The sequence below is a fragment of the Monopterus albus genome, unplaced genomic scaffold (genome assembly GCF_001952655.1).
Source record: "Monopterus albus unplaced genomic scaffold, M_albus_1.0 scaffold49.1, whole genome shotgun sequence".
In the NCBI taxonomy this organism is placed as follows: Eukaryota; Metazoa; Chordata; class Actinopteri; order Synbranchiformes; family Synbranchidae; genus Monopterus; species Monopterus albus.
Window position 1 is genome coordinate 595,140 of NW_018127929.1, and position 25,760 is coordinate 620,899.

At 41.4% G+C, this 25,760-nt stretch overlaps 1 protein-coding gene across 1 annotated transcript; it reads left to right on the forward strand.

The window, feature by feature from the left end:
• Positions 1 to 1,327: 1,327 nt before the first annotated feature.
• Positions 1,328 to 25,760, forward strand: add1 (adducin 1 (alpha)). The gene is given in 16 exon segments (XM_020600819.1): positions 1,328 to 1,486; positions 9,167 to 9,375; positions 9,667 to 9,829; positions 10,135 to 10,286; positions 10,477 to 10,557; positions 10,733 to 10,882; positions 10,982 to 11,125; positions 11,332 to 11,430; positions 11,977 to 12,150; positions 12,714 to 13,064; positions 15,834 to 15,929; positions 16,075 to 16,167; positions 18,489 to 18,645; positions 20,201 to 20,290; positions 23,574 to 23,632; positions 23,635 to 25,760. Coding segments are annotated over 15 exon segments (2,151 nt in total). The 5' UTR covers positions 1,328 to 1,486; positions 9,167 to 9,180; the 3' UTR covers positions 23,782 to 25,760.

A 25,760-nucleotide genomic window follows, 5' to 3' on the forward strand; every position in this document is an offset into this window, starting at 1 on the left:
AGTTGGCACAATTTACGTTCTCTCATTTACATAGACACTTCTGTAGCACCTGTCAGTTGTACGCAATACACCACCACCACCAACTACAGCCTCCAAAATATCCAAATTAAGACAACTTAAATTTTTATTTGAAATAGTTTTCAAACATAAACGTCATGAAAAGATGATTTATTACAGTACTGTTGTATTAGACTGCATTAGGCTGAGCTATAGGTGTACATAATAAATAGGTAACTGAATGTATAAACTCTGTTTAGGTTGGTTATTTCATATCTTTCACTGGCTTTAGAAAATAGCATTGTTGTTGTGCAAGCAGTGTGTGAAAGCACCACCATCTGGTGGAAAATATCACACATGGCATCCTTATGTTTGATAGAAATCCTATAGTTGTGCCATTTCTCTGTAGTTATGTAATAAATGCAACTGTATCCAGAGGTTTATCTCTAAGTAGCTGCATCACAATGTATGGAGGTACAGTATATAGCTACCTGTGAAATTGTGCCAGAGGTGACACTGGGACATCTCCATCTAATGCACTAAATGCACCCCCTGGTGTGTAGTTTCAAGGTCAGCTTTACAGATGCACAATATACTGTTCAATGTTTGTGGGTCTTCTTACTCAGTGTGGTGTAACTGACTGTGAGCGCCATCAAGATGCTTTCACAATAGCTTACCTGACTTGCACCATAAAGTACATCTAAAGTAAAGGATTTATGCAGCACTAGAATTGATCTATGGTAACACAGCTGTAATTAACTGTAATTAGACTTTGCCTGCAAACTGCAACAAAGGGAAGCAAGTATTGTGTTACCTAAGATGCAAAAATCAAACTGAAATGTTTGCACAGGAACAAAAACAGGTTAAAGTGTATCCTACACACATGAAAATGGGTTTGACTGCTCAGATGATTTAGGTAAACTAAACTGAAACGTATACCATACAATATGTATGGTGCATCTGAACAAAAATACTCCACAGTTGTCCACTGTACTTTTCAATATGTGCTTTCCATGACTTTGCATCACTTTTCAAAGGATGCACACACTCCATACATGTTTAAAATAATAAAATTATTTTTCAATTTACTTTCCCAAATTTAGTTGTTCACATCCACATATTGGTTCATTACCGCAAACATCTGCAATAAACACTACAGACAGCTGCTGCTGTGACTAGGCTCTTCCCTACTCCTGGGCTTTAGCATGTTGTAAACCCAAAGAAACAGGGCGGGTTCACAGCTCCTGCTCCAATCACGCTCCTCAATGCTATCACGTGTCTCTTGGTGGCCAATCAGTAGCCGCAAATTAACCCCTTGCCGCACCCAAGTGGGGATGATGGTGGATGGGCGGAGCGACGACGCAGGAAAGGCAAACGCAGAGAGATAAACTCGCTCTGAAACCACCAGTGTAGGGGCAAAAAATATTGAATACTGCCGTCCGGCTTTTACGGAGCACTGTTTATATTTCATCACTTCATTGCATAGAGGGTAAGCTCTGAAATAACGGACACGGTTTGCATTTCAATAGTGTTTTTCTGACTCAGCAAGCCCATGTGTGTGTGTGTGTGTGTGTGTGTGTTTTTTAAATATTTGTACCACAGGGGTTTCTCCTTGTTGTGGCGAGCTCTCTCTGTTTTGCTAATCCTGTACGTTGATCGGGGGAGTTTGCAGAGAAGCGACTGTGCACGTTTTCCTGCCATGAAACGAGTGTGTTTTGTGCAGTTCAACAGCGGTTTCCTGTTTAGGACAATAGCAGCCCAGGGCCACATACAGTTTGTGTTTTGTCCTAAGTATCGCCGGCCTGCTGCCTGGCCAGGCCTGTGTGGTTGCATTATTTTGCTTTTGCCTGGCGCACAGCTACTCTGACCTCAGCCGTTCAACGTGGACTGTTGCAGGGGGAAGGTCTGGGCCTGTGTTGGAGCAGGAGAATGTGGTCCGATTGATGGAGCTGTTTCCTGTCCGAGGCCAGACAGCGACATATCCTGCATAACAATATTTGTGCCACATTAGATCACATAGAACAAGCTACTTCAATAATCCCAGTAGGGAATTGTGCTTTTATTAATAAAAAAAAAATTATATACAGTATAACAAACAACAACAAAAGGGAGTTAAATCTTAGACAATAGTCATATATACAGTATTCACGGATAGTACATGGTAATACACTGTACTTTGGAAGTGATAACAGATGTCATAAAGTATATTTGTGATAGCTTAAGAAGCTGAACAAGTTTGGTTAATCATTTTAATAATCAGTTATTGGTTTTAAGTTATTCATAAAAGACAAAATCTGAATACTTGCTGCTTCAAGCTTTTAAAATGTGAGAATTTCTGATAGACATGTCTGATAAAACAAGCAATTTGGTGACATCAGCTCAGGCTCTGCAAACGTTTGTTAGGCTATAGTTTTTTGATTAATAAAAAAAATTAATAATATAGTTGCAGCTAGATTATGGTACTAATAAAAGAGCTAGTAAAAATCATAGACTTTATATAATGTAGCATGATACTATAGGACTAATGCAAACATAAGAAGTGACGATAATCAGGAGAGTTTATGTTTGTAAGGCTTTTGATAGTGTAAACAGTTAGCTGTTTGTTTTTAGGCCCGGATTGTAGAATATAACCACTAGTAACCTGTTTCTGTGTCTGGCTTCTTTCTGAAGTCCCTTCCCTCTCGTACAGCTTGAGGATTATCAGGCCAAACTACCAAAATAAATGGTCTCAATGTGTGTTAAGGGATAGTAACTCCCTTTATTTGGTAATTCTGTTAAAATGAGTGAAACTCCCAGAGGAGGGAGCTTTGTCAGTCTGGCTCCATGCTGACACCCTCAACACACACCTCACTACTACACACATACATAAACACTCAGTCTAGTTACAGAGCTCTGTGTTTGTTTTACTCCCACTTCTAACGCCCACACCCTGGACTGCAGTGCAGCTGAAAATGTGTTCCTCATTTCACGTTCTTTCTCTCTATTTCGCTTCTTCCTTCCTTCCTTCCTCATATGTGATCAATTTGCAGTGTTTCAGTTAAAGTTAAGGATGTAGAATCCATCAGTCTTGAGCGTTCATTTATATTAAAGATCATGTCGATATGTAGCTATGTTTGTGTCAAACATTTAGCCCACAGGATGCTACAGATGCACACATGATAGGACAGTAGTGTGAGACTACATGGTACAGGGAGGGGTGTGTTGTTTCGGAGAGACATCTCCCACCACTCTGTCCGATATGATGTGTGACAGCCAGATAAACCCCGATCCACTGTACTCATGCTAGCACAACACAGCGTCTCGCCTGGCCTCGGCAGTCAGCGACAGATAATGCCTGTCCCTTGCCGGTAGCCTCACTGATGATAAAGCTTACTTCCTGCACATTTTTAAAAAGCATGTTAGCATCAACCTGTGATTTATCTTGTGGCTGTAATTGACCTTAGGGGCAATAATTTAATTTTAGAGTGGGACACAACCTGGATAAAGTGGGTCTGCCATCTCATCCCATTTCGTCTTCTACTTCCTGTACCTTGCTGTGAGTGGACAAATAGACTCCAGGATTTAGAGCAGATTAATTGATTAGCCAACTGACACAGATCATGGAAAATGGCAATCGGTTTGTGTGTTGTGATTGTTAAGTTGGATGAGATAAGTAACTTGAAGCTGCCACATCGGGCTTTATGAAACTACAATGCTTATTTTTCAATATTTTATGGATCTTTTACTTGAGATACTGAGAAAATGCTCATCAGATCTAATGAGAATAATCATCCATGCAGTCCTACCATGCTTGCTATGATTTTTTGTTGGGAAAATAATGTTTTACTGCTAATTAAATGCAGCTTGCTGGATTCAGTATGTGCCAAAATATGATATGGGCTCATATACAGTATATCTTTGCTTCTCTAAATGTGGAGCATAAAAAAGGAATTAAAGATATTAAACGCCTTTTTTTGCATCACATCATATTGCTCATGTGAAAAAGGTTGAAGCAGAGAATCATGGGAATTAAAGATATTAAACGCCTTTTTTTTGCATCACATCATATTGATCATGTGAAAAAGGTTGAAACAGAGAATCATGCGTAATGTTGCTGTGAGACCTCATTTCCTTGCCTTCTTTTCTTAAGCAGTGTATTGTTGCTGCCTCCTCACTTATTGAGACAAATAACAGCTTCTCTGTGTACGTCAGTTACAATCTGAAGTACCAGACCACATGTAGGTCGGTGTTAAAATGACACCTAATGCATTCCTACCAGGACGGTATTTAGGGTCAGTCTCTCACACACATGCACAGGCAGTGAATTCTTCATCCCCAGTAATGACAAGCATCCAGCTCAGAGATAGAAAGAGCTTTGTATAAGTGCTTCTCTTGAAAGCCGGAAAACTGCTTGAAACACCAACTGCACACACACACACACACACACACACACTGAAACTTACAGAAAGACTTGGAGGCCATTTATGATCTTTTCACTGGCATTTGCTTGATTGGCATGTATTTGGAATGAGCTAAATAGCCCTTTTTTAGATGTTTTTAGTGCAAGTTTCCGTCTCTCAGAAGAAAATGATGAAGTGGACAATGTATGCAGAGCTGTTTAAACTTTACAAAGAGCCAGTGCATAGAACACCCCCACCCACCTATTAATGCCTCATAACTGCATCTGTGGAGTATGGAAACATCTGTATGTGGTGTCATAGCAAGCTGAAAACATCAGCTTGGGTCAGTCTAGAGGAAATTCTACTCCTTGTTTATCCTGTTGTTTATGAAGATGAACATGTTTATAATTATTCCTGCTAAACATCAAATGTTAGCACTGTTGTTTTGCAGGTTAGCAGAATGGCCATTGCATTTAACTCTGCAGCTAAATGTGACCTCAGAGCTGCTACTGAGTCTGTAGGCTTGTTATTTTATCTATAAACTTAATTTATTTCCAGATAATTAACTATATAGTTATTTATCAACCACTCATGTTTTCTAGAATGAATCTGAATATTTCCCCACAATATTACAGATTCTATACCTTATGGGATTAAAGCCACATTGGTGTGCAGGTGAACATGATTAAGGACTAATGCCGTTGATAAAATGACCTTATTTTCTGCGGATACAGCAGCTTGTTGTTGAGGGAGCAATTACTTCCCGTGCAAATCATGTCACAAAGACTATTCAGTTTTCAGACTATTCAGTAATCTTCTCACTCCTTGGTTTCATTAAGTGTTAGTGAAACATCACTCATCCAACAGAATCTGAGTACATGTCTGTCCGACCACCACCTGGCAGCTAGTTGGGACACCTTTGAGTCTTTACTGAAGTTTGGTACAGATGGAAATGATTTTCTAAGGACCAAAAATGCATCTGTCTGAGAATTTTTGGCCAGTTGATGAGTATGGTCAAGACAGACATAACAGTGCTAGGATGTGACAGGGCTGCCATAAAATCCACAAGATTTGCAAGGTGCTGCATGAGTTGCAGCTTCAGACACACCCGTGGTTCCACAGAGGACGGGGTACTTTCCAATACATATTCTTTAATGGGTGTGGTTATGGAAGCCAAAGTGAATCTGCCTCTAGGGAGACCGTCCAGCACAAGTTGTTTCATTAGTACCATTACTGCATCTTTTATTTTATTCTGTTCCTCTTAAAGAGGGTTCGAGTGGAAGAGCTGAGCATGTCCTGGTTGTCCTTACATGTCCCAGTGGAGTATGGTGGCCACTCTGCCCTTCACTGATGCAAAATGACAGGTGCTTCTGATGCACTGTGGCATTTCTGGAGTGGAGTTTTTGATGTGCATCTTGGTACCGGAACAAATCTATTCATACAGCTGTAGTGCATCTTGGCTTTCTCTGCACACCAGTCTCATTCCACATGTTGTGATTATAAACAGGTTGTGTAATTGTGTTTAACACCGGGAACACTCATTATTGTATTAATTAATTCAGTGACAAGTATGAAAATATAGTAGTTGATTTCAGTTCATACTGCATTTTTGGACCTGCAGAAGTACCTCTGACCTACAGTCATTGCAGAAGACACTGGTATGCTTTAATATGAAATGAGTAACACATTAGTTTGAAGGTGTGCACCTTGTAACACTGCCTGGTTTGCAGCATGGCATTGGCCTGCAGCTTACATAACAGTAATCTTTAAAGGCTGTCCCGTGTTGCCATGGTAATGCGTTTGGTTTCCATAGAGATTGCACACTTACCAGGAGCGGAGGCTAGCTGAGCCCCTGCACCTACATTTCTGCAAAGAGAAGAGAAACACGGGCTCTGGTGAGTCAGGGGCGCCTCTGGTTGTCAGATGACAACATTCTGTGTAGATGGAGAAATCTCCCTGCATCTGCAGGCTTTGCTATTGTCCACAAGAAATACACAGCCTCTTTGTTTTAGCATGGTTTAGCTTGTATGAAATAGAAAAACATGTTGGACTTTCTCCTTCATGCAGTTTTAGAGATACTATAACAAATACTTCTGGGTCATTCACCCAGTATTTGCAGGTGTTAGCAGATTTTGTGGTCGTGTGCACTGCAGCGTTGGGCTCCGTCCAGACTAATGGCAGCTTCAAAAGACAATCGAAAGGATACGTCAAGCCTAAACTCTAATTTTAGGGCAGAAATGCAGAAATAATTTCCTGAGCTCCTGGTGAAACTTCAGCAGCCCCAGTCGTTTTTGTACTGCTTTTAGCATCAGTAGCAACTATAATGGGCATCTCCATATATCTTACCAGTAAAACACAGAAGCGTTTCAACAGCGTTGGAGTTGATTAGAATATTCTGTCACCATGAAATGACTCACTTTTGACCAGTGTTTTCAAAGTAAAAGCAAACATTTGCTGTTTACAGCTTATGTCATTTTGAACTGAATGTCTTTGGGTTTAGGACAAGACATTGTAGATGTTACCTTGTGCTCTGAGAAACCATTAAGGCACTTTTTAGTACTTTGGAAAGTTTTATAGGCAAAACAACTATTGGATTATTTAAGAAGGTTATTTGGCAGATTAATCAACGAAGGCTAGGTGCACCACCAGTCTAATCAAACATTTTGCATATGAAAAGAATTGTAATTCTTTTCTGTGTAATTTCGACAAAGAAGGGATGTGTGGCCCCTTGATATTTACTGATGCTGAAGACATTAGTGAAAATGCTGAAGTCATTGTCACCTCTCAGATGGATTTCCGAACAAGTATATTTTCTTCTCCAAACTTAAAAAGGTCAGCTGTAAGAACAGCAGGAGTGTTTAATCCTTCGGGGTTAGGTCACTTGTTTTCAGTCGCTCTGTTGTCAACAGACATGTTTGTTTTATATCGTTGCCCCTATCAGTAAACACCGACATGAGCAGCAGCAGCTGACGCAGCATAAACAAGTTCAACTGAACAGAACGAGATCTGACTGTCAGTCTAGATTAGAAGCATTAAGACCTTCTGACTGTGAACCAGGCCGATGCAGGTCAGTTGTTGAGAGCTACAGAAACTTGCCATGGCGCTTGACTTGATTTATTTGACCTTCTGTTACTATCAGAAAGTCAGTGAAACATCCGCTCAGTGTGATTATGTGGCCGGTTGAGATGTGCATCTCACTGTTACTCACGTTCTAGCACCAGAATCCATAGATTGATTCAACTGTAATGACAGACCAGGGACTGGGACGCCCTCTTCCTCCAATGAGTGTATTTGGCACTGGAGCCTATAGCCGATGTCCTTAGTCTTCTGTCAACAACTGATATCTTAATCACAGGAGTGAGACAACAGTGGCGCTGTTCTTCCTGAATGATTGCAGAGAGTATGCAGCTTGTGTTTCTCATTGTCTTTATTTCTTAATCACAAGCTGAGACAGTAATTATGTTTAAAGGAAAACAGCAGGGAGGAGACACCGAAGACAGCAATGTTAAATAGTTTGGTGCTCAAAATGCAGAAATTCCATATTTAGTCAGAATTTGATGTTTTCCCTCATACTTCCTGAAGTTTTTCTGAAGAGAAAGGTGAGTTTCTAGATCTGATATGTGGCCTGTGGTGTGTGTGTTTTATTTGTTGTAATGTAGTCTTTCTATAAAGACCTAAGGCGAAGCCATTACAGCCTATCCTTCTGATAAACGGTTTACCAAGTCAGCCTGGAAATCCTCACTCTCATTTGGCTTCTTTTTATGTGGTGGTGATCATTCTATTTCCCTTCATTTAGTGTTTATCAGGTGATAATTAACAAAAACACTGTTGGTCAAACAGCATGAACACAAAAGCCTTGATTGGAGCAGGTGACCTCAGATTTGTGAAAATGCTGAGTTAGATTTAGTTTAAAATCTCAGATGCCAGTAAAAGCAGGCAGAAACAGAGAGAGGGTCTGCGTGCACTCAGTGTGATGCTGGATGCTTTGGGTTGGGTCTGCAGTTGTCATGGTACATTTGGCTGAGCATCTGTTTTGATGCGGATTAATGGGCTGCGTCCGTTTTTTCTGCTAGAGCATATATTGATACTAATATATGAGCCACAGCTGCAGCTATCTATTATTGTCATTATTTTGATTATTTCTGGACTTTTTACTCAACAGTTTAGTCTGTAAAAGACAGTAAACAATGCTTGTTATAATTTTGCACCATAGCAGTCTTTAAATGTCTTTATTCTTCTGACAACCAGTTCGGAACCCAAAGACATTTGGTTTAGCTTCTAATAGCAGTGTTATAATTTTGCACCATAGCAGTCTTCAAATGTCTTTATTCTTCCAACAACCAGTTCGGAACCAAAAGACAAATTCTGCGTTTAGAGAAGCTAGAAACAGCAAATATATGTCTGTACTTTGGCTTTTTGTTTTCCTTTCCTTTGGCCAGGCTTGACAGTGGAGTGGTGTTGTGATTCCAGGAAGCACGTATTGAAAATCAATAAAAACCTGGGATGAGCAGTCACGTGTCCATGACAGGAAGCAGGGGAGAGTGTGGTCTGTGCGATGAGCTTTCTTATTTAATGACTGGCAGAGGTTATTTCCTCATCTGCCAATGTGTTCTGTGTTTTACTTGGCTCCAACACAAATGTTCCACTAGAGGCGACAGAGCTTTGACCCTGTGGTCCTCACACAGATGCCTGAACACAGCTGTGTGATTTTGATAAACTCAGGGCCATATGTTGACCTGTGTACATGTCAGAAGTGTTTGTGCTATAATCATCAGCTTCTCCCTCTACAGGAGGCCAGCCGAGGATGAACGGCGACTCAAATGCCGGAGTGGTGACGGCCCCCCCTCCCACCACAGCCCCCCACAAGGAGCGGTACTTTGACCGGGTGGATGAGAGCAGTCCGGAGTACCAGAGGGAAAGGAACATGGCGCCTGACCTGCGGCAGGACTTCAACATGATGGAGCAGAGGAAGAGGGTCTCTATGATTCTACAGAGCCCGGTCAGTCGAACAGACATTTGTGTAGCATAGAAAGGTTTTATTGCACAAAACACAAACTTAGATTTGCTGCAAATTCACTAGATTAACTGACAAAATCACAGTAGATAAATGTGAGGTGCAACAAATTTTACTACAAACCATTATGGCAGAAAATTGCTGTAGTAATCCTGCTTTGACCAGGCAGTGTGACAGGGGCTGTGGTCAGGATATTTACCACAAGCAAGCTTTTTATTAGTGTCTCTTATCTGTTTGTGTCCCTGTCTGTTTTGTGTTTCTGTTCTTGACTGGCAGGCATTCTGTGAGGAGCTGGAGACAATGATCCAGGATCAGCTGAAGAAGGGGAAGACGCCTACGAGCCTCTTGGCTCTGCAGCAGATCGCAGACTTTATGACCACCAGCATGCCTTCCATGTATCCCGCTGCACCACAAGGAGGCATGGCGGCGCTCAATATGAGTAAGCACAGAACAGAATAACTGTGTGTGACTCTTTGACCTGTGTGTGTGTGTGCTCACAGTGAGTAACACAGTTTCTGGACAGAGCCTGGTAGACAGACTTCATCTATTTGTTATTTTCTCTAAGTCAGACTTGTTCCTTTCCTGCTGGCAAGGAACCAGAAATAGTTTTTACTGTGCTGGGCGCTGTATTTAATCCATTTTGCCCACTTGGTGTCATTTTCCCCTTAGCGTCGTCGTTATTTTTCAACTTCTGTTGTGTAGGTGAGCGCTGTCTTTTTTTGTCTTTTCGTCTCTTCCTCTCAGGTTTGGGTATGGTGACTCCGGTGAATGATCTGCGTGGCTCAGACTCCATCTCCTACGACAAGGGCGAGAAGCTGCTTCGCTGCAAACTGGCTGCCTTTTATCGGCTTGCCGACTTGTTTGGCTGGTCCGAGCTCATCTACAACCACCTCACAGTAAGGCTATAATACAGCAGAACTGATTTTTTGTAATCCAGTAACTGAATAAAGATATATTTCACCAGTAGGCCTTTAGTCTAACCCCTTTATTTGCTCCAATAAGTTCTTTTGTGTTTGTGAACTGATTTGATTCATTCAGTTTCCATGTAACGGTGTAATCTAATGTGAATGTCTTCTGGTGTTTTAGGTCAGGGTGAACTCAGACCAGGAGCGCTTCCTTATTGTCCCTTTTGGGCTCCTTTACAGTGAAGTCACTGCCTCCAGTCTGGTGAATGTCTTCTTTTCTGCTGTTGAATGATGCAACTATCCTCTTCTTTTTAATCTCTTGATGTCCATTAGTTCACTTCACTCGTGATAAAATGCATTAACATAACAACATGAGCTAAAGTCGTCAAAATGAACCCCAACTGACTGTCCCTTTATCGTCTGTCCCTCCCCTCCAGGTGAAAATAAACCTTCAAGGTGAGATAGTGGACCGGGGAAGCACCAACCTTGGGGTGAACCAGGCCGGTTTTGTGCTGCACTCTGCCATCTACGCCGCACGGCCTGATGTCAAGTGTATAGTACATATACACACATCCGCGGGTGCTGCAGTAAGGGGCCATGTTTACACCGACGTTATGTACAATACAGACAGAAATAGGCACATTATGAAATGCAATACTCTGTGTGGAATTGTTTGTTTCCTGCAGGTGTCGGCCATGAAATGTGGCCTGCTGCCCATCTCGCCTGAGGCTCTCTCCCTGGGCGAGGTGACCTACCATGACTACCAGGGCATACTGGTGGACGAGGAAGAAAGTAATCTTATACAGAAAAACCTAGGGCCTAACAGCAAGGTAACAGCACAGTGCCTGTTTGAGTACAACAGAAACGAGTGAGGGATCATTTTTTCATAGCTGAGGAAATGTTGATTAGCAATTTAATAGCGTCATTATACAACCTGCCAGTTTAATTTTCTTATGCCAAGAGCAGCGTTTTGTGTGTGTGTTTGTTTGTTTTTTGTTTTGTTTTTTGCAAAGTTTGAATTTTTTTTCTGTCCCAGGTGCTCATCCTGAGGAACCACGGGTTAGTGTCCGTAGGTGAAACGGTGGAGGAAGCGTTCTATTACATCCACAACTTGGTCACAGCCTGTGAGATCCAGGTAGAACACACACTGAGCTCTGTAATTATTATTTAAACAAAAACGTCATTGCAGTAGTTTGGGTTGTTTTCACTCTGGCTTGATTTACTGCAACATTAAACTTTGACTGAAAACCTCGTTTCCAGTCTTACTGTGTCCTTTTAATGATAAAATGCTGCTGTTGCTTCCGTTAAATGACATCTTTGTGTACAACAGAGGACGTTCTGTCTGATATGTCAGTTGGTGGCCAAAGCTAAACCTTAATTTGTATATTTATCACATAATGGATCATCAGTTGGCGTTTAGAGATATGACATTGGCCGCCATGTGTCTTCATTTGGTGTTGTGACATTTTGCACCATATGTTTGTCTCCACTGTTCATAACAATTGTCTTTGCCGTCTGTCTCTCCACATCTTTACATGTGTTTCCTTTCTCCATTTGGATGTCTCTGTGTGCTGAATGTTGGATGTTTGTCCTCATGTCCATCTTTTCTTTCTTTCTGTTTTCTGGATCTGTCTGTTGTCTTGGTGTCTGTACCCCCTCCCCTCCTTTTCCTGTCTTCCAGGTGCGAACACTGGCCAGCGCTGGAGGGCCAGATAATCTGGTGATGCTGGACCCGGGGAAATACAAATCACGCCCGCAGGTCCCTCAGCCGGCCGACGATGGGTCCTCTACACACCCCAAGTGGAAAGTCGGGGAGCAGGAATTTGAGGCTCTCATGAGAATGCTCGACAACTTGGTAGGTACAAAGAAAAGGGGAAAACGTTTACCATGAGAGTGGTGGTATATTCTTACCTTTCCAGCTTTATGACTTGACACCTACAGCTAATCCATAAATAAAAGAGATTCGGTGTCTTTCCACAACAGCGTTGTTACTGAAGAGAACCTGTATTGAACAAATAACAGCATCAAAGCTCCCTGTGTGTCACCACTGAGGTCTCTGGGTTACTCTCCCTAGAGTGTGAAATATCGTTTTTGGAGGGGAAAAAGTTTCTTTTTTAATGTTTTTTTTTTAATTCTTTGAATATTGAACCAGCGGAGGATTTAGTAGGTAGAGCCATTGCAGAATACTGGTCAAAGTGGCCACAAGTGACAGTTGTGTGATAATAGTAAAGGCTAAAACAAAAAGCAGACTAGAACAAGATGAGAAGACTCATTAATCACAACAGTGTCTCAGTAATGTCAGTTATAGAGCAATATCTATCTAATGTTGGTCAGTATTAGCTTCCAATAGTCCATAAGCTACTGCTCAAGTAAGGCCATGAGTGTACTAAATCCCTGATGTTTCTGTTTGTCTCCCAGGGCTACAGGACAGGCTACCCTTATCGCTGCCCAGCATTGCGAGACAAATCTAAAAAGTACAGTGATGTGGAGATGGCTCCCTCCGCCCACGGTGGTTACTCACACGGGGAGGACAGTGACTCAGGTGCTCGCTCCCCGCTGAAACACAGCTTCCAGCGCAGCCAGTATGACAAGACCCGCTGGGTCAGTACTGGCGGTCGGCCTGATGAGCCCTACGAGGACGGGCCCGATGGAAGCAGCCCCAAGTCGAAGCCAAAGGTGTGGACGAACATAACACATGATCACGTCAAACCCTTGCTGCAGTCTCTCTCGTCCGGTGTCTGCGTGCCAAGCTGTATAACCAACTGCTTGGTCTGTGCCTACCTTATTGTTCATAGTATAGTATTTACAGCTGCCTTATTGATGGAATTGGGTAGGTGGTCGGCATCCTGAGGTCCTGGGGACAGTGAGGAGTAAGAGCCTAGTACAAAGCTGCAGCGGGTGTTTCTGTGATTGTCTGTTTGCAAGCTTTCTGCTTACAGACTAAAACTGGAGCTCAGTATAATTCCGCCTCTTTCTGGCTCTGCTCTGTTAATTACTTTGTAGATAGCTGTGATTATTTTGTTTGACCCTCTTTGCTCTTTTTCCCCTTCTGGTCTCCTTATGCTTCATGATGCCGGGCCAGCTGCCCACAGCATGCCCCACTGCATGTGTAGTAGTGAAATGCATTGTTGGTGTTGATGTTTTTCCCAGAGGATCGAGCAGCAGGGGTGTGGCATAAGTCCTCAAGTGGGCAAGTGGATGTGGCAAGACACGGTGATGTTGCTCGCCCCGCAAAACACAGATTTGTCTCTCAGCCACAAAGTTAGCCAACTTCAAGATGTAAAAATTTGTTGGTGAAAAGGATAAAGAAAAGCAGGTTTAGTGAGGTTTAAGGCTTATGTCATGGTGAGTTGGTGCTTTGGACTGCTCACAAAGTGTATTTACTATTATAGACATCTTATAAGATTTAAGATAAGTTAAGAAAGAATATTTCATTTGCAGAATAATGCCAAATACATCATAGATGTTTAATAAGAAAAAGTAATCAAGGTTCTACAACAAAGTAGATATTTCCATGGGAAAAGAATTACGCGGTCTGCTTTTTGATTTTTGATTTTTTTTTTTTTTTTTAAGTTTTAAGTCAAACACCTGCAACTGCTTCCCGTTTTGTTTCTGTTTCTGCTATTGTGATTTATTCTCTAGGTTCTGGTTTCAGTTTGATTGTGAAAATGGTCTTGAACACTTCAAGGATGAGTGCATGAGTTTGGATTGTGTTTGGGAAAAAAAAAAAAAAAGAAAAAACAAGCCATGAAATTTGATCTGACTTTTGAATCAATTATCTCCTGTTGGGAAGGGAGGAAATGTTGTGTTGTGAGACACTTTCTCAGTGAGTATATCGTGTTTACATGTTCATCTCATACTCAACCCAACCCAGCTACCTCCATCCACAGTCCCTTCCTCATCTAGGCCCTGGTTTGGCAGCTAACCAGTTAAGCTTAGAGTAAACACAGCAATGAAGTCATGAGCTTACGCTTATCACCGCAAATTACGTGCCTAATTTATAAAGGTTCAATAAAATATTTTGCATGGAAGCTGAAGATTTGATTTGTATATCCACCGGCTGCTCATTCACTTTGGTGCCAGAAATGTTTTTTTTTTTTAATTTTCAGTCATGCTGGGCATTACCAGGCTTACAAAGACATGTTGGGTGTAAAGTAGATGAGATATTTTTCCACATGAAGAGGAAAATGTAAGTTGTAAATGGTTTCATTCTGTGCAGGAAAGATGCACTCCTGTATTAGTTTGTAGCGTTGTGACAATGGCTTTTTGTCCCAACGTGGGGGAGTGTTCTCGGGTGTGTTTCTCATCTCTGTCGTCCTTGTTGTGTATCAGCCTGGGAAATGACTTTGGTGATGCCAGCTCACCCCTCACTGCCACTCTCGCTTCGTAGCCGCATCGTCCCGCCCACCCCCTCACCCTCCCCCCCCTCCACATCTCACTACCACCCACCCCTCACTTCTCCCCCCCTCTTTTTCTCATTTTGTGATGTTTTCAGTTGATCTTCAGTGTGTTATTTCTGTTTGTTTTGGACTAATGGTACGTCAATGATGATGGCATGTTTTCAGTAGTATAAACACACTGCTAGGATTTAGTCTTCGTGCCTAAAATGGTCACCACGCATGAGATATTTTCATCCATTTCTGATTGAGCATGGCCAGCGTTGATCGCTACAAAATACAGTAGATGCCTCAACACACCAATTTTCTAAAAACACCACACTCTCAAACTGAACTAAAAGCCAAGGAATTAAAATACTGTCCGTCTGTAAGACTTTAAAAACAGACAGTGAAGATGCCGCCCTAATGAGAAGTGGCAACTACTTTTTAACGTTATGGTACAGTCTGAAGTAAAAGCAGCAGATCTACGAGGCCTTGCAGGAAGATATAGATGCAAGGAGTCAAACAGATAAGAAGACACAAGTCCATTTAATGATTTAAAAGTTAGCAATAAAATCTTAACCTGGATCCTGTAATAGACAGGGAGCCAGTGGAGAGAAGCCAACAGAGGGGAGCTATGCCCCTGTTTCCGGGTGGCTGCATTTTGAACCAGTTGTAATCGAGCAACAGAAGACTGGTTATTTTATTTTAACTTTTATTTGCAAGGGACCGTGTGCAATATTAAACATAAATGTTGCCATTTGATGTCTTGTACCAGAGTTAGCTCAAAGCTAATTTTCATCTGCGGTCCCTTGGCAGGTTATAATCGCCAGCGATGTTTTGATGTTAAGTCTTCATCAGTAATTAAAATACAATCTAATAAGGATCACAGGTAATAAACTGGTTGTAGCAATGTAAAGCAGTGTTCTCTTAAAGAACTATAAACGAGGTTTGCACATATTTTCCTAATAGTGTCTCATCATTGGTTCATTGTTTTACATCCAAACCTTTTTACATCCAACTTTGTCCATTTTAGTTCAGCATGACTTTTGTATTGTGAAGCCTGCATAGTATTTTGTCTGAATCTGTTTTTTGTGCTTGGATTTTCATGTCATTCTCAAAATCTGGTTTTGGTCGTTAACACGTTATGTGATGTTTATAGTGGACAAAGGAAGACGGGCTCCGCCAGGCTGCCGTAGCCAATCAGTTCATCCCACTGAACACCAATCCAAAAGAAGTCCTGGAAATGAGGAATAAGGTATCATAGTCTGGTTGTAGTTGGTTCTCTGCCCATATTAATAAATGTTTTTCTACCATCTAAGGCTCTTGATGCACCTGGATCTTGATCGGGATGTACTGTGCTGATTTTTCTTTTTTTTTTTTTTACGTGTCGTCCTTTGTAGATCCGGGAGCAGAACCTGCAGGACATAAAGACAGCAGGGCCCCAGTCTCAAGTTCTGTGTGTTGGCACTGTGGTGGAACGCAACTTTCTCCAGGTCAGTCTGTGCACAAGCAAACCTCGCTGCTTCAGCTATCCTGACCTGGAAATGAATGCGCGTCATCTGTCTGATGAAATACATAAACCTTTGTGTTGTTTGGAGTTTTCTAATGAGCTAAATAAATAATACACACAGTAATGTATGTGGGAGAGGTAACGTCACGCTGCTCTCCAGACCTGCCAGGTCAGGTTGCCTCCATATTCAGACTTTATTTTTTCATATTCTTTGTGGTTTTTAGTTGTTTTGCCTTTTTAGTAGCCTGTCACCTATTTCAGCATCTGCAGTCATTTTGGTGCGTTAGTGTTCAACAGAATCCTCATTATGATCAATTAATACTATTGTCTTTTTCCTGTGCATGTACTGTTTATCATTTTTTGAGAGGTACAACTACAAAACGTAAAAGGCTCAAAATTGCCTTTTGAGTTCAGTGTGCATGGGTGGCCCTTCTTTCGCTGGGGAGCTCTTAGTTTTTGGACATGTGCCACAGGAGCTTCTTGGACACTGTAGCCCAGACACCATGAGGAACAGGACGTGGGAACATTAAACAGAGCAATCGGTTAATTCTTGAGATGCTTTAGTCAACTTTTAAGGCTACCTAATCCTCACCAGCATGCCAGTAGTAAGACCATGAGAGTCTTTCATGAGCTGTAATCAGATTGTATGAACTGTATAGCTCCCCCTTGTGTAGGTAGTTTGTCTTGACAGTGCACGCCGGCTATTTGTACCATCACTGCTATGCTTTTCACAGTCTGACATCACTTTTCAGACCTATCTTGCTTTGCATGCATCTCCAGTGTGTGTGTGTTTCTGTATTGTATGTGTGTATGCAGAGGTGGAAAGTAACTAACTAGAATAACCAACACTGCTTTTACCAAGATTTTCTGCAGATCTTAACAAACAGTGCAGCTACAGAGTTACAGAACAGCTATTGTACTGTTAATACTTGACCAGTGGGACTTAATCACTTTGAGCCTCTTTTCTAAAAGGTGATTTCTTAAAGTCTTTACATTTTAGATATTAAGTGTGTATATTCCTACTGAAATGGTTATAGTCAGGTTGCTACATTGGTCTTTTCACAGCGACCATAAATGTCTCCCAAAGTAAACTTCGGTAAAGCAGTTTTTGTACTTTTTACTCATGCTTTTTTTTTTTTTTTTTTTTGACACAAGAAACACTGAAGTAATAGTAGCACTAATGGTGTGAGATTCTGTTCTCTTTCCACCTTTTGTGTGTGAGAAAGCTTGTTTGTGAATGTCTGCACTCATTCACGCCTGGCTGAGAGACTGCTAATTTCAATGTGCTAGTGTTGAAGAGCTGGGTTATGCCCCCACCTCACTGGGTTTACTATTGCAGGACGCCCCTCTGTCTGACTGTACAGACACTATTGATGGCCTCGATGTGTCCGAGAGGTCCTATAGTCCTGCTAAATCAATTAGAAAGGTACTTGCCATTCCAGTCACAAATTCTATTCACTTGTACCTCACATCATTCTCCAGTCATTCCTCTTAGCCTGCAGATAGGCACTTGATATTTGGATCGGTACAGATGAACTGAATAACAGTGCTAGAATGAGGCAATATTTTGTCTTGTTGTTTTTTTTGTATGGTCATGTGACCTTGTCTTTTCTAGATGTTTATGGGGTGTAGAGCCTGGGAACTTTGGATAAGTTCATGTTTTTTTGGGTATGCTATGCTCCTTGAGGGCGAAGATACTAATGCATTTGGCTGTAACATGTCTGTCTGCAGGAGAGAGATTCACCATGGTTTCAAAATGTATTGGGCAGTAATTAGAGGAGGTATTGGATGCAATGAAAGTGGCATTCATGTATTGTACAGATTGTTTTTGTTAAAAGTCCTTGGAGAAGAGTAAGTGAAGCTAAAATTGTTAGCACTCATGTTTTTGGTTTAAGGAACACAACTATTGCTGATTGTTAGATTCTCAGATCTGTCAGCGCTTCACCTTTATACAGCAGTGTTAGCCTATGGAATGAAAAAGGAATAAGTCCCGCTCTTTCCTAATATATATTAATGAGTTGTCTGTTATATTACGTGGCCTCTTACATCTAATTAGTGCACTAAAGATGTACATTTACTCATGTATGGCTGCTCCTGCTGCAAAATAACTGTGTGTGAACTCTCTAATCTTACTAATCTGGTTCAGGTTTTTAAATTATATGAGATTTCCTGATAGTAATTAGACACTGCAGATAGTTTTCAATATTGTAAATCCATCCATGTCTAATCTGCAATACCTGTAATCTACAGTATCTTACCTCGGCATCTCTTCTCCTTCCGCCTGTTTTTCTTTGTGTCCTGAAGGGGGAGCTCGTGACCGCGTCCAAGGCCATCATTGAAAAGGAGTACCAGCCCAAGGTTATCATCAGCAAGCAGGGTCCCAACCCCTTCACCAAACTCACTGACCAGGAGCTGGAGGAATACCGCAGGGAGGTGGAGCAGAAACAGAAAGGGACTGAAGGTAAAGGTGAGGAAAGAACTGAGTCTTAGTGTGTGAACAAAAACATCTTTACCTCCTATATTATTCTTCTGTGGATGAGATGCTGTTCAGAACTCATAATAATAATATGATGATGTGTAATGATGAGTTTTGGAAGCATTAATATCGGTGCAGACGACAGTTGTATGTGTTAACTTTTTATCCTTCTCTGAGTAAAATTGCAGTGCAGGATAAATCCAGAATTCTGCTGTGTAAATCACATCTCCTGCCTTTGCTTTTATTAAGTGTAAAAAGATTTTAAAAAACCCTAATGAGTTTCAAATTGTTAAAAAGTGATATGTTTTCTCCACACATACACATGGATTCACAGTGCAGGGACAAGACACCAGTAGGGAGGGAACAGCCTCCAGTGCGCCCTGTCAGTCCTCTGACTCCACACCTGATTCATCCAGCTTAGAGCATGCCCCAGCTCCAGCTGCCACACCTGCTACACCAGCCTCTGGGCAGTTTCTTCTCCCCCCAGCCGCTCCAGTAGGTCTGGGACAGCTCAGGGTGGAGCGTATGTTTCAGATGAAGTTTTTTCCACTCCAGATGAAGTTTTTTCAGCTCCAGATTCCCCACATAAGGAGTTCCACTGCGCCGTGCTGCGAGCCCTCGGCAAGGAGCCGTCAGTGGTAGAGATGACTAAGGCAGATCAGGCTCCAGGTACAGCAGATGAAGCGAAGTCGTGGCTAAACTCCGGCCTTCTGCTTCCTTCCTTCCTCCCCTGCCCTGCCCTGCCCTGGTCAGCCTCAGTACATGCAGCACACAGGGAGTCTGCGAATCCCCGCCTGCTGTCTCCTCTCCTTATTCTGGGGGATTGGAGTTTTTTTTTTTACACACTGTATTCACATACCTTCCCTACCTACAGTTCAATTTATGAAGCCTTGTGCTTGATTATTTCCCTTATTCCCCTTTCTCTGATGTCTTGTTCCAAGGCATCAGAGCTCTGCCAGATCGGATACCTTTCTGTGGTTTGATTGGATGAGGAGCTGAGGAGAGAGGATGTGAAGGGGGACTCATTTTGAAAAACACATCCCCTCTTTTCAGGGCGCTCACTCCTCAAGTCTAAAAGCGGTTTTCAGTGGTGTGCTGAGCTAACTTTTCAAAAAGCTATGTCTGAGCTCATTCATCCAATCAGAGCTTCCTGTGTGTGGACACGAATAATGGGGTGCTCCTTGTCTTCCTGCTAACCTGTCCTGGAAGTGTCTCTGCTGGTGTCCACTCTCCCTCCTGTGACCGACTGATTTTCATTAATGCTAATGGTAGCTTTGGTTTGTTTGGCTAATTGGGATATATTTCAGTGTTGGTACCGGGGTTTGCGGTGTTCTTGTGATTGACGCTTCCTCCCTGGTTGGGCTCTGTGTACTGTCTTCCCTTTTCTGTGTGTTGCAGTGTTTTTGCTGTTGGCACCTTCAGATGTGTGAGACAAAATGTGGGGTTCAGTCAAAATTTAAGTAACAAAAGCAATAAAATGTTCTTTTCATCTGATGATTTATTTGGGGGTAAAATAGTATGTCACTGTTACTGTTCTCAGACCTGGAGCAGCTAGTAGAGCCTGAGGAGGAGCTCAAAGGGCAGAAACTCACCACGACGCCACCCAGCACCCCAGTCAGAGCAGAGGAAGGTAGGTTGACCTGATATACTTGACTTACCTGGCCCAGCATGGCCCTGCCTGGTTCAGCACGGGGTTCTCTTGTCCTCTGGTTTGGGCCTTTCTAGGGTCTACAGGGGGAATGCAAAGGCACCTGACCATCCACCTGCCTGTCTGTTGTTGGTGCTGTGGTGTTTTAATAATACTACTACCAGTGCTGTGTTCTCTGTAATAACAGGCCAAGAGGTTTTGAGTATTTAATTAGCTGTACCCTGTGTGAGATGTGAAATTACAGGAGCAGACAATCTACCAGAACTACAGTCTGAATTTTTAGCATTTAGTTCTTTTTATTTTTTCCCTCTTGGTCTTTATTACTATTGGATTACACCTAAGTCAGCAGCAGTATCATCCATGATGATACTATAACTGCCCCTAAGAGGACAGGAAGTAAAATGTTTAGTTACAATGACTTAAACAATAATTGGCATCATTCCATCAATACACTTATGAGCTACACAAAGGAGGAAGGGGATGAATATCTTTGATTGCAGGTGTAATCTAATACCTGAAATGATGTTATATAACATGTCTCTCTATGTACAGTATCTCTTTTACCCTTTCACTTCCATTCTCCATCTTTTTGGAGTCGACCAAGAATGGTTCCTGACCATTCTTTTTAGAAACCTTTCTTCTGGTGTTGTTTCTCTTCTTTCACATTTTTATTTTCTTTTTTTTTTATTTAACCCAGTGCCTTTGGTTTGATCTGCATAGACATTTGTTTCTACTTGTGCTTTTTCTTCTTTGTGCCTGCGATTACAATCAGGAGATGGAAATACAAAAGAGTACCTGTTGCCATAGTAAGTACGTACTGTTCCACCTCCTCACCACCTTCCTGATTACTAGTCACCCTCCACGCCTGTGTTCAGTCATTTACCCTTTTTCTCTGCATGGCTTCAGTGGTAGAGCTGTTCTGTTGACCGAACTAACCTATTTGCCGGGGTTCGTGACTGTTCTGATCTTAACTTCTCTGAACTCTTTTGACTCTCTCTCTCTCTGTGTTGTGGCGGTTATTTCAGAGCGCTTCCATTTTCTTGTTATTTGGCTTGATTTACTGTTTTCAGTTTCAGCTAAATGACCATGGTAAGAAAATAGAAGAAATAGTTATCCGGATACATTTCCCCTGCAACCTTGCTTCAGGTGTGAATCTGTAATATCATGGGTTCAAGTCCCATTTTGCTGAATGGCAATGACCTAGAAAGTGGAACGTTTCTGAAGTAAACCTCACAACCAACCAAACTGTTTATGTTTGATAACTTCCCTTTTTTCCTGTCTACGATTCACTATCAAACTAACCAGATGTTCTTGCACATATGCACATTCTATCAGTGTTATTTGACTGTATATTTTAGTGTCATGGAAAAAAATCAGGTAATGTTTTGAAAATGTGTTGAATGTTGTTTGTCTTACAGACGAGTTCTTTACCAGGTACATCAGTGTGTGTCTTATTTAAGTGTGGCTTTTGAAGCAAACTTGCTGCTGTTGCCTTCGCTGAGACTTGCTGGTGGTTTTAGCTTCAAAGACAGTTGATGGCTAAAGCTTGGCTGTGTGGTGTTCAGCCTACAGGTTGTCTGTCTCTGTTGTTTGGCCTCATTTCTGTTCTGACAGACGTTAGAGTTCTAATATGAAGACTAATGTGTACTGTTTTCTCAGGTCTTCACAGTGGGGTTAAAACACTGATTTCTGTAGCATGTCAGCAATGTTAAAAATGAACAGCTGCAGTTGTTCTGCACCTGACTGCACAGTGTGAGCTTGCAGCAGTGGTGTGAATCCTGTTTGGACTACTGAGGTAGACCTTCTGGATCTGTTGCTTCCTAACTCTTTTTGCTGGGAGTATGATTAAAAGGTCGCCTAAATTACTACCAGTCAGTAATAAAAGCCTAACTAAATCAACACTGACACCTTTTCAAAAGCAAAACAGAAAACCAAGTAGCTTGTTTCTGCAATCTGACTGTACTTTTAATATACAAATGCAAAAACATAATATTGTCAGTTAGGTTTCTCAGTCTAACAAAAGTGGATTTCACCACACACAGTCAGTGCTCAATTTCAATGGGGACATGAGTTTACACAGAAGTAGAGAAAAGCAGCCGTTGCCTGTTTAAATAACTGTCACTAGCAGATTTTAGTAGCTTTAGCTGCTAACTTTAGTTTAGAGCTAGCCTTCTATAGGACTATACAAATCCAAAAGGTTTGGACACACTTTCTCATGAACTGAATGGGAAAGTGTGTCCAGATGTTTATCTGGTAGTTTATTCCAAAACAATTAAAAAATGAATACAGATACACACACATTAGCATAAACAGGAGGAGTTTACCTTTTTTAATGTGATTTCTAAACTTAGATCTTTCCAAACTAGAAATGCAGACACTCTTCTAGCATTCAGTATTAAGACCTGAGGGAATACTGCCACTTACTTCCAGAAACTGAATTAAACTGCAGTCAGACTTAATCCTATTCTAACTGGCTAAGACTTTGGCTTCTGTTGATAATTCAAGGCCTAATTGTAACATTTTGCTCCTTGAGATCTGCACCAGTTTTGGACTACTGTTCATTGTTCTGTAACCCAGTGTTTGTGGCTGTCTTGCTGAAATCTCAGAAAACATTGCTGTATTTTCTTGTGTTGTAGTCTTTTATTTTTGTTTGTTTGTACACAGGCTGCAAATGAACAAGGGAACTGCACTCGTTAAGATTTACCTGTTTAAATAAAGGTAAAAAAAAAGATGCTGTGTGCAGCTTCAGCCTGCCAGAACAGGGAGAATGAAATAAATCCTTAATGTCTTTTTGTTATTTATTGTCGGTCACTAAGGTAAGAAGAAAGATAGTCATTAAGGGAAACTTTGCAGTTAAAGTATTTTAGATAAGAAACAGCGGGTCTTGGTTTTTGGTTGTTGATCTTAGGAAAGGGGAAAGTTTAGGTGTCAGGTGTTTTATTCTAGTGGGCTGTTTGGTGATTGATGTGCTGTTTTGGCTTTTAGTGGGAACGTTAGACTTCTCTGATTTAAGAGTTTCTTCAACTGAGGAGCACAGTTATATTTTTTTGTATAGAACTGATTTTAAAATGTCAGTCTCATCACTGATTTAGAGTAACGAAGCCAAGTTCTGTGATAAGTGGATGCCTGTTTTTAAGTAGAAAACCCTGTGGATCCTGCAGTTTATTTGTCAGTTTGTAGTAGACTCTGTGGTGTGTAAGCTCAGCTGCGCAGATCTATCAAGACTGTCCTATGAAATCAGTAACTTTCTTCACCCTCCCCCCAGAACAAACCCATAAGGATGAGAGTGACGCAGCCACCCTGAGACAGACCCTTCCAGATCTGCTACTGCAGATGCAGCTGAGGTGGAGGAACCCGCTGACGCTGGCGAGCAAGAGGGTGACGAGTCTCCCAGTAAATCACCCTCCAAAAAGAAAAAGAAGTTCCGCACTCCTTCGTTCTTAAAGAAAAACAAAAAAAAGACAGAGTCCTAGGTTGGAGAATGTCGGCTGGCCTCTGCCTTTTTCCTTTTTGCTTATTTCTCTGCTATCATTGCACCGTCGAGCAAACCACAGTTACACAGTTATGCTTTTTGTTGTTTTAATATCATTTGTCGCTGGCTTATTAACCTGCGTATTTTTCCTTGTTAGTGTGTGCCAATTTTGTATACAGTGTAAAAATAATTGATTTGAAAGGTTTTTAATTACTAGACACTTTTAGTTGAGTGAGTGGTGCATTCGTTCCTGGCCACTGCATCTGGCCTTTTATGCATGTCTATTACTACAGGCCCACACCTGATGTGAGGTTTTATGGTTTTATTGCCCTCATTTTTTACGAGTATTACTAAACTGTTGTAACCACTAGAATGTACTGAGATTGTATCAAAATATGTCAGAGTGTCTTTTAAAAACACAGAATGCAGAAACAGAAGCTTGTACCCTCTCATTTAACTGGTGGTAAATTCTGACAGACCCACAAGGTGCATAGTGCTAATTTTACCTCTGGCACTGTTCACCCATGCAATAACATGTTAACAGCCCAGGAGAACGACAGTTGGGATATTTTCAGTCGAGCATTTATCTTTTGAGAGCACAGTCATACAGAATCCATATTAATGTGTCCATAATCCACTCTCTGATTAAATCATCTCCATTCAAACTCAATCACATGTGGGTGTTGACTTTAAACTCAAATAGTTTGACCCACAATCATTTGACATGGCCTTGTCTTACACGTATGCCGTGTAGTGCTTTAGGTCTTTGGTTTAATATTTCACAAACCAGTTTCATTAAAATATCCATCTGCAGTGCTGCAAAGCTGCAGATGATGTTAGAAGCTGGTGATGTTGAGCATGGTTCACAACAAACTGAATCATTCATGGAAGCGTCAGTAAGCACTGTACTTGTTGATTCTTCCCGGGATTGATGATGAATTTGCTACTGGCTGTAAGTCTTTAGGATGAAGGAATGTGTAAAGATGAATTTTCAGCTAATTTTTCATTTATTGTAATTATTTGAGCTTGAAGAAATGGGCAGGAATCCTGCGTATCGCGTGAGATTATAAAAATTCTCTTTTCTTGGTTATCTTTTTAAACCTCTTGGGCTTTTCCTCACAAAGTAGACTGAGCCACGATGACTTGCTGTAAGAGAGCACTGTGAACCTCCTCTTTCAAAAATCACTGTCTGTGAACTCCTAGCACACGTTGCTTATAGATAGTCACAGTTTGTCATACAAGTAGATACAGTTGTTGCGGAACATGTACATGACAATGGCACTCTTACGATGCTGCATGATTAGCTGTATTTCAGAACTCTCAACTTGGATTTGCCTGTGTAAAAGTCTGAGTAAACAGATTCACTGAATACCTGTTTCCACTTGCAGTAAAGAAGGACAGGGTGTACACTGGAGAAGAAACTTTATTTTTGTTTTGTCACTGATATGTAATCAGTGGTGTGACTGCAGATGAGCTGTGCCTGAGGTTTCAGGACTTTAAGACCAAGACTCCATACATTGCTTCCTAATTTGTGTTAATTCATCCTGTTTTAGTGAGGGTTAGTCATCGGTCTGTCTTAGCTATGGCGAACCAAAAGGCAGCACTAACAGGAAGCTTCACCTAATCTGAAATGCGAACTAAACCTTGGACTTTGATCACTGTAGGTGGTTTACTGCAGCGCTACATATAAGCTGAAGGACTGCATGTGCGTACTGTCCTTAAAATGACTAAAACTACCCCTTTATACCTGATTAATATTTTATTTTTGCTTTAGTGTGCTAATAATACTAAAGTCCTTGTAATTGTTTTCATTTGAGATAACCATAGATTTTTGTTATAAATCTCACAGCTATGCTGATTTACTTCCAATTTAAATGTCTCTTCATTATATCATCTATAGACTTAATGCTTCACCTCTCTTTTCTCATGGTTCTGCCTCTTGAACAACCATGAATAAAAAACACTATCTTTGAAAATCAG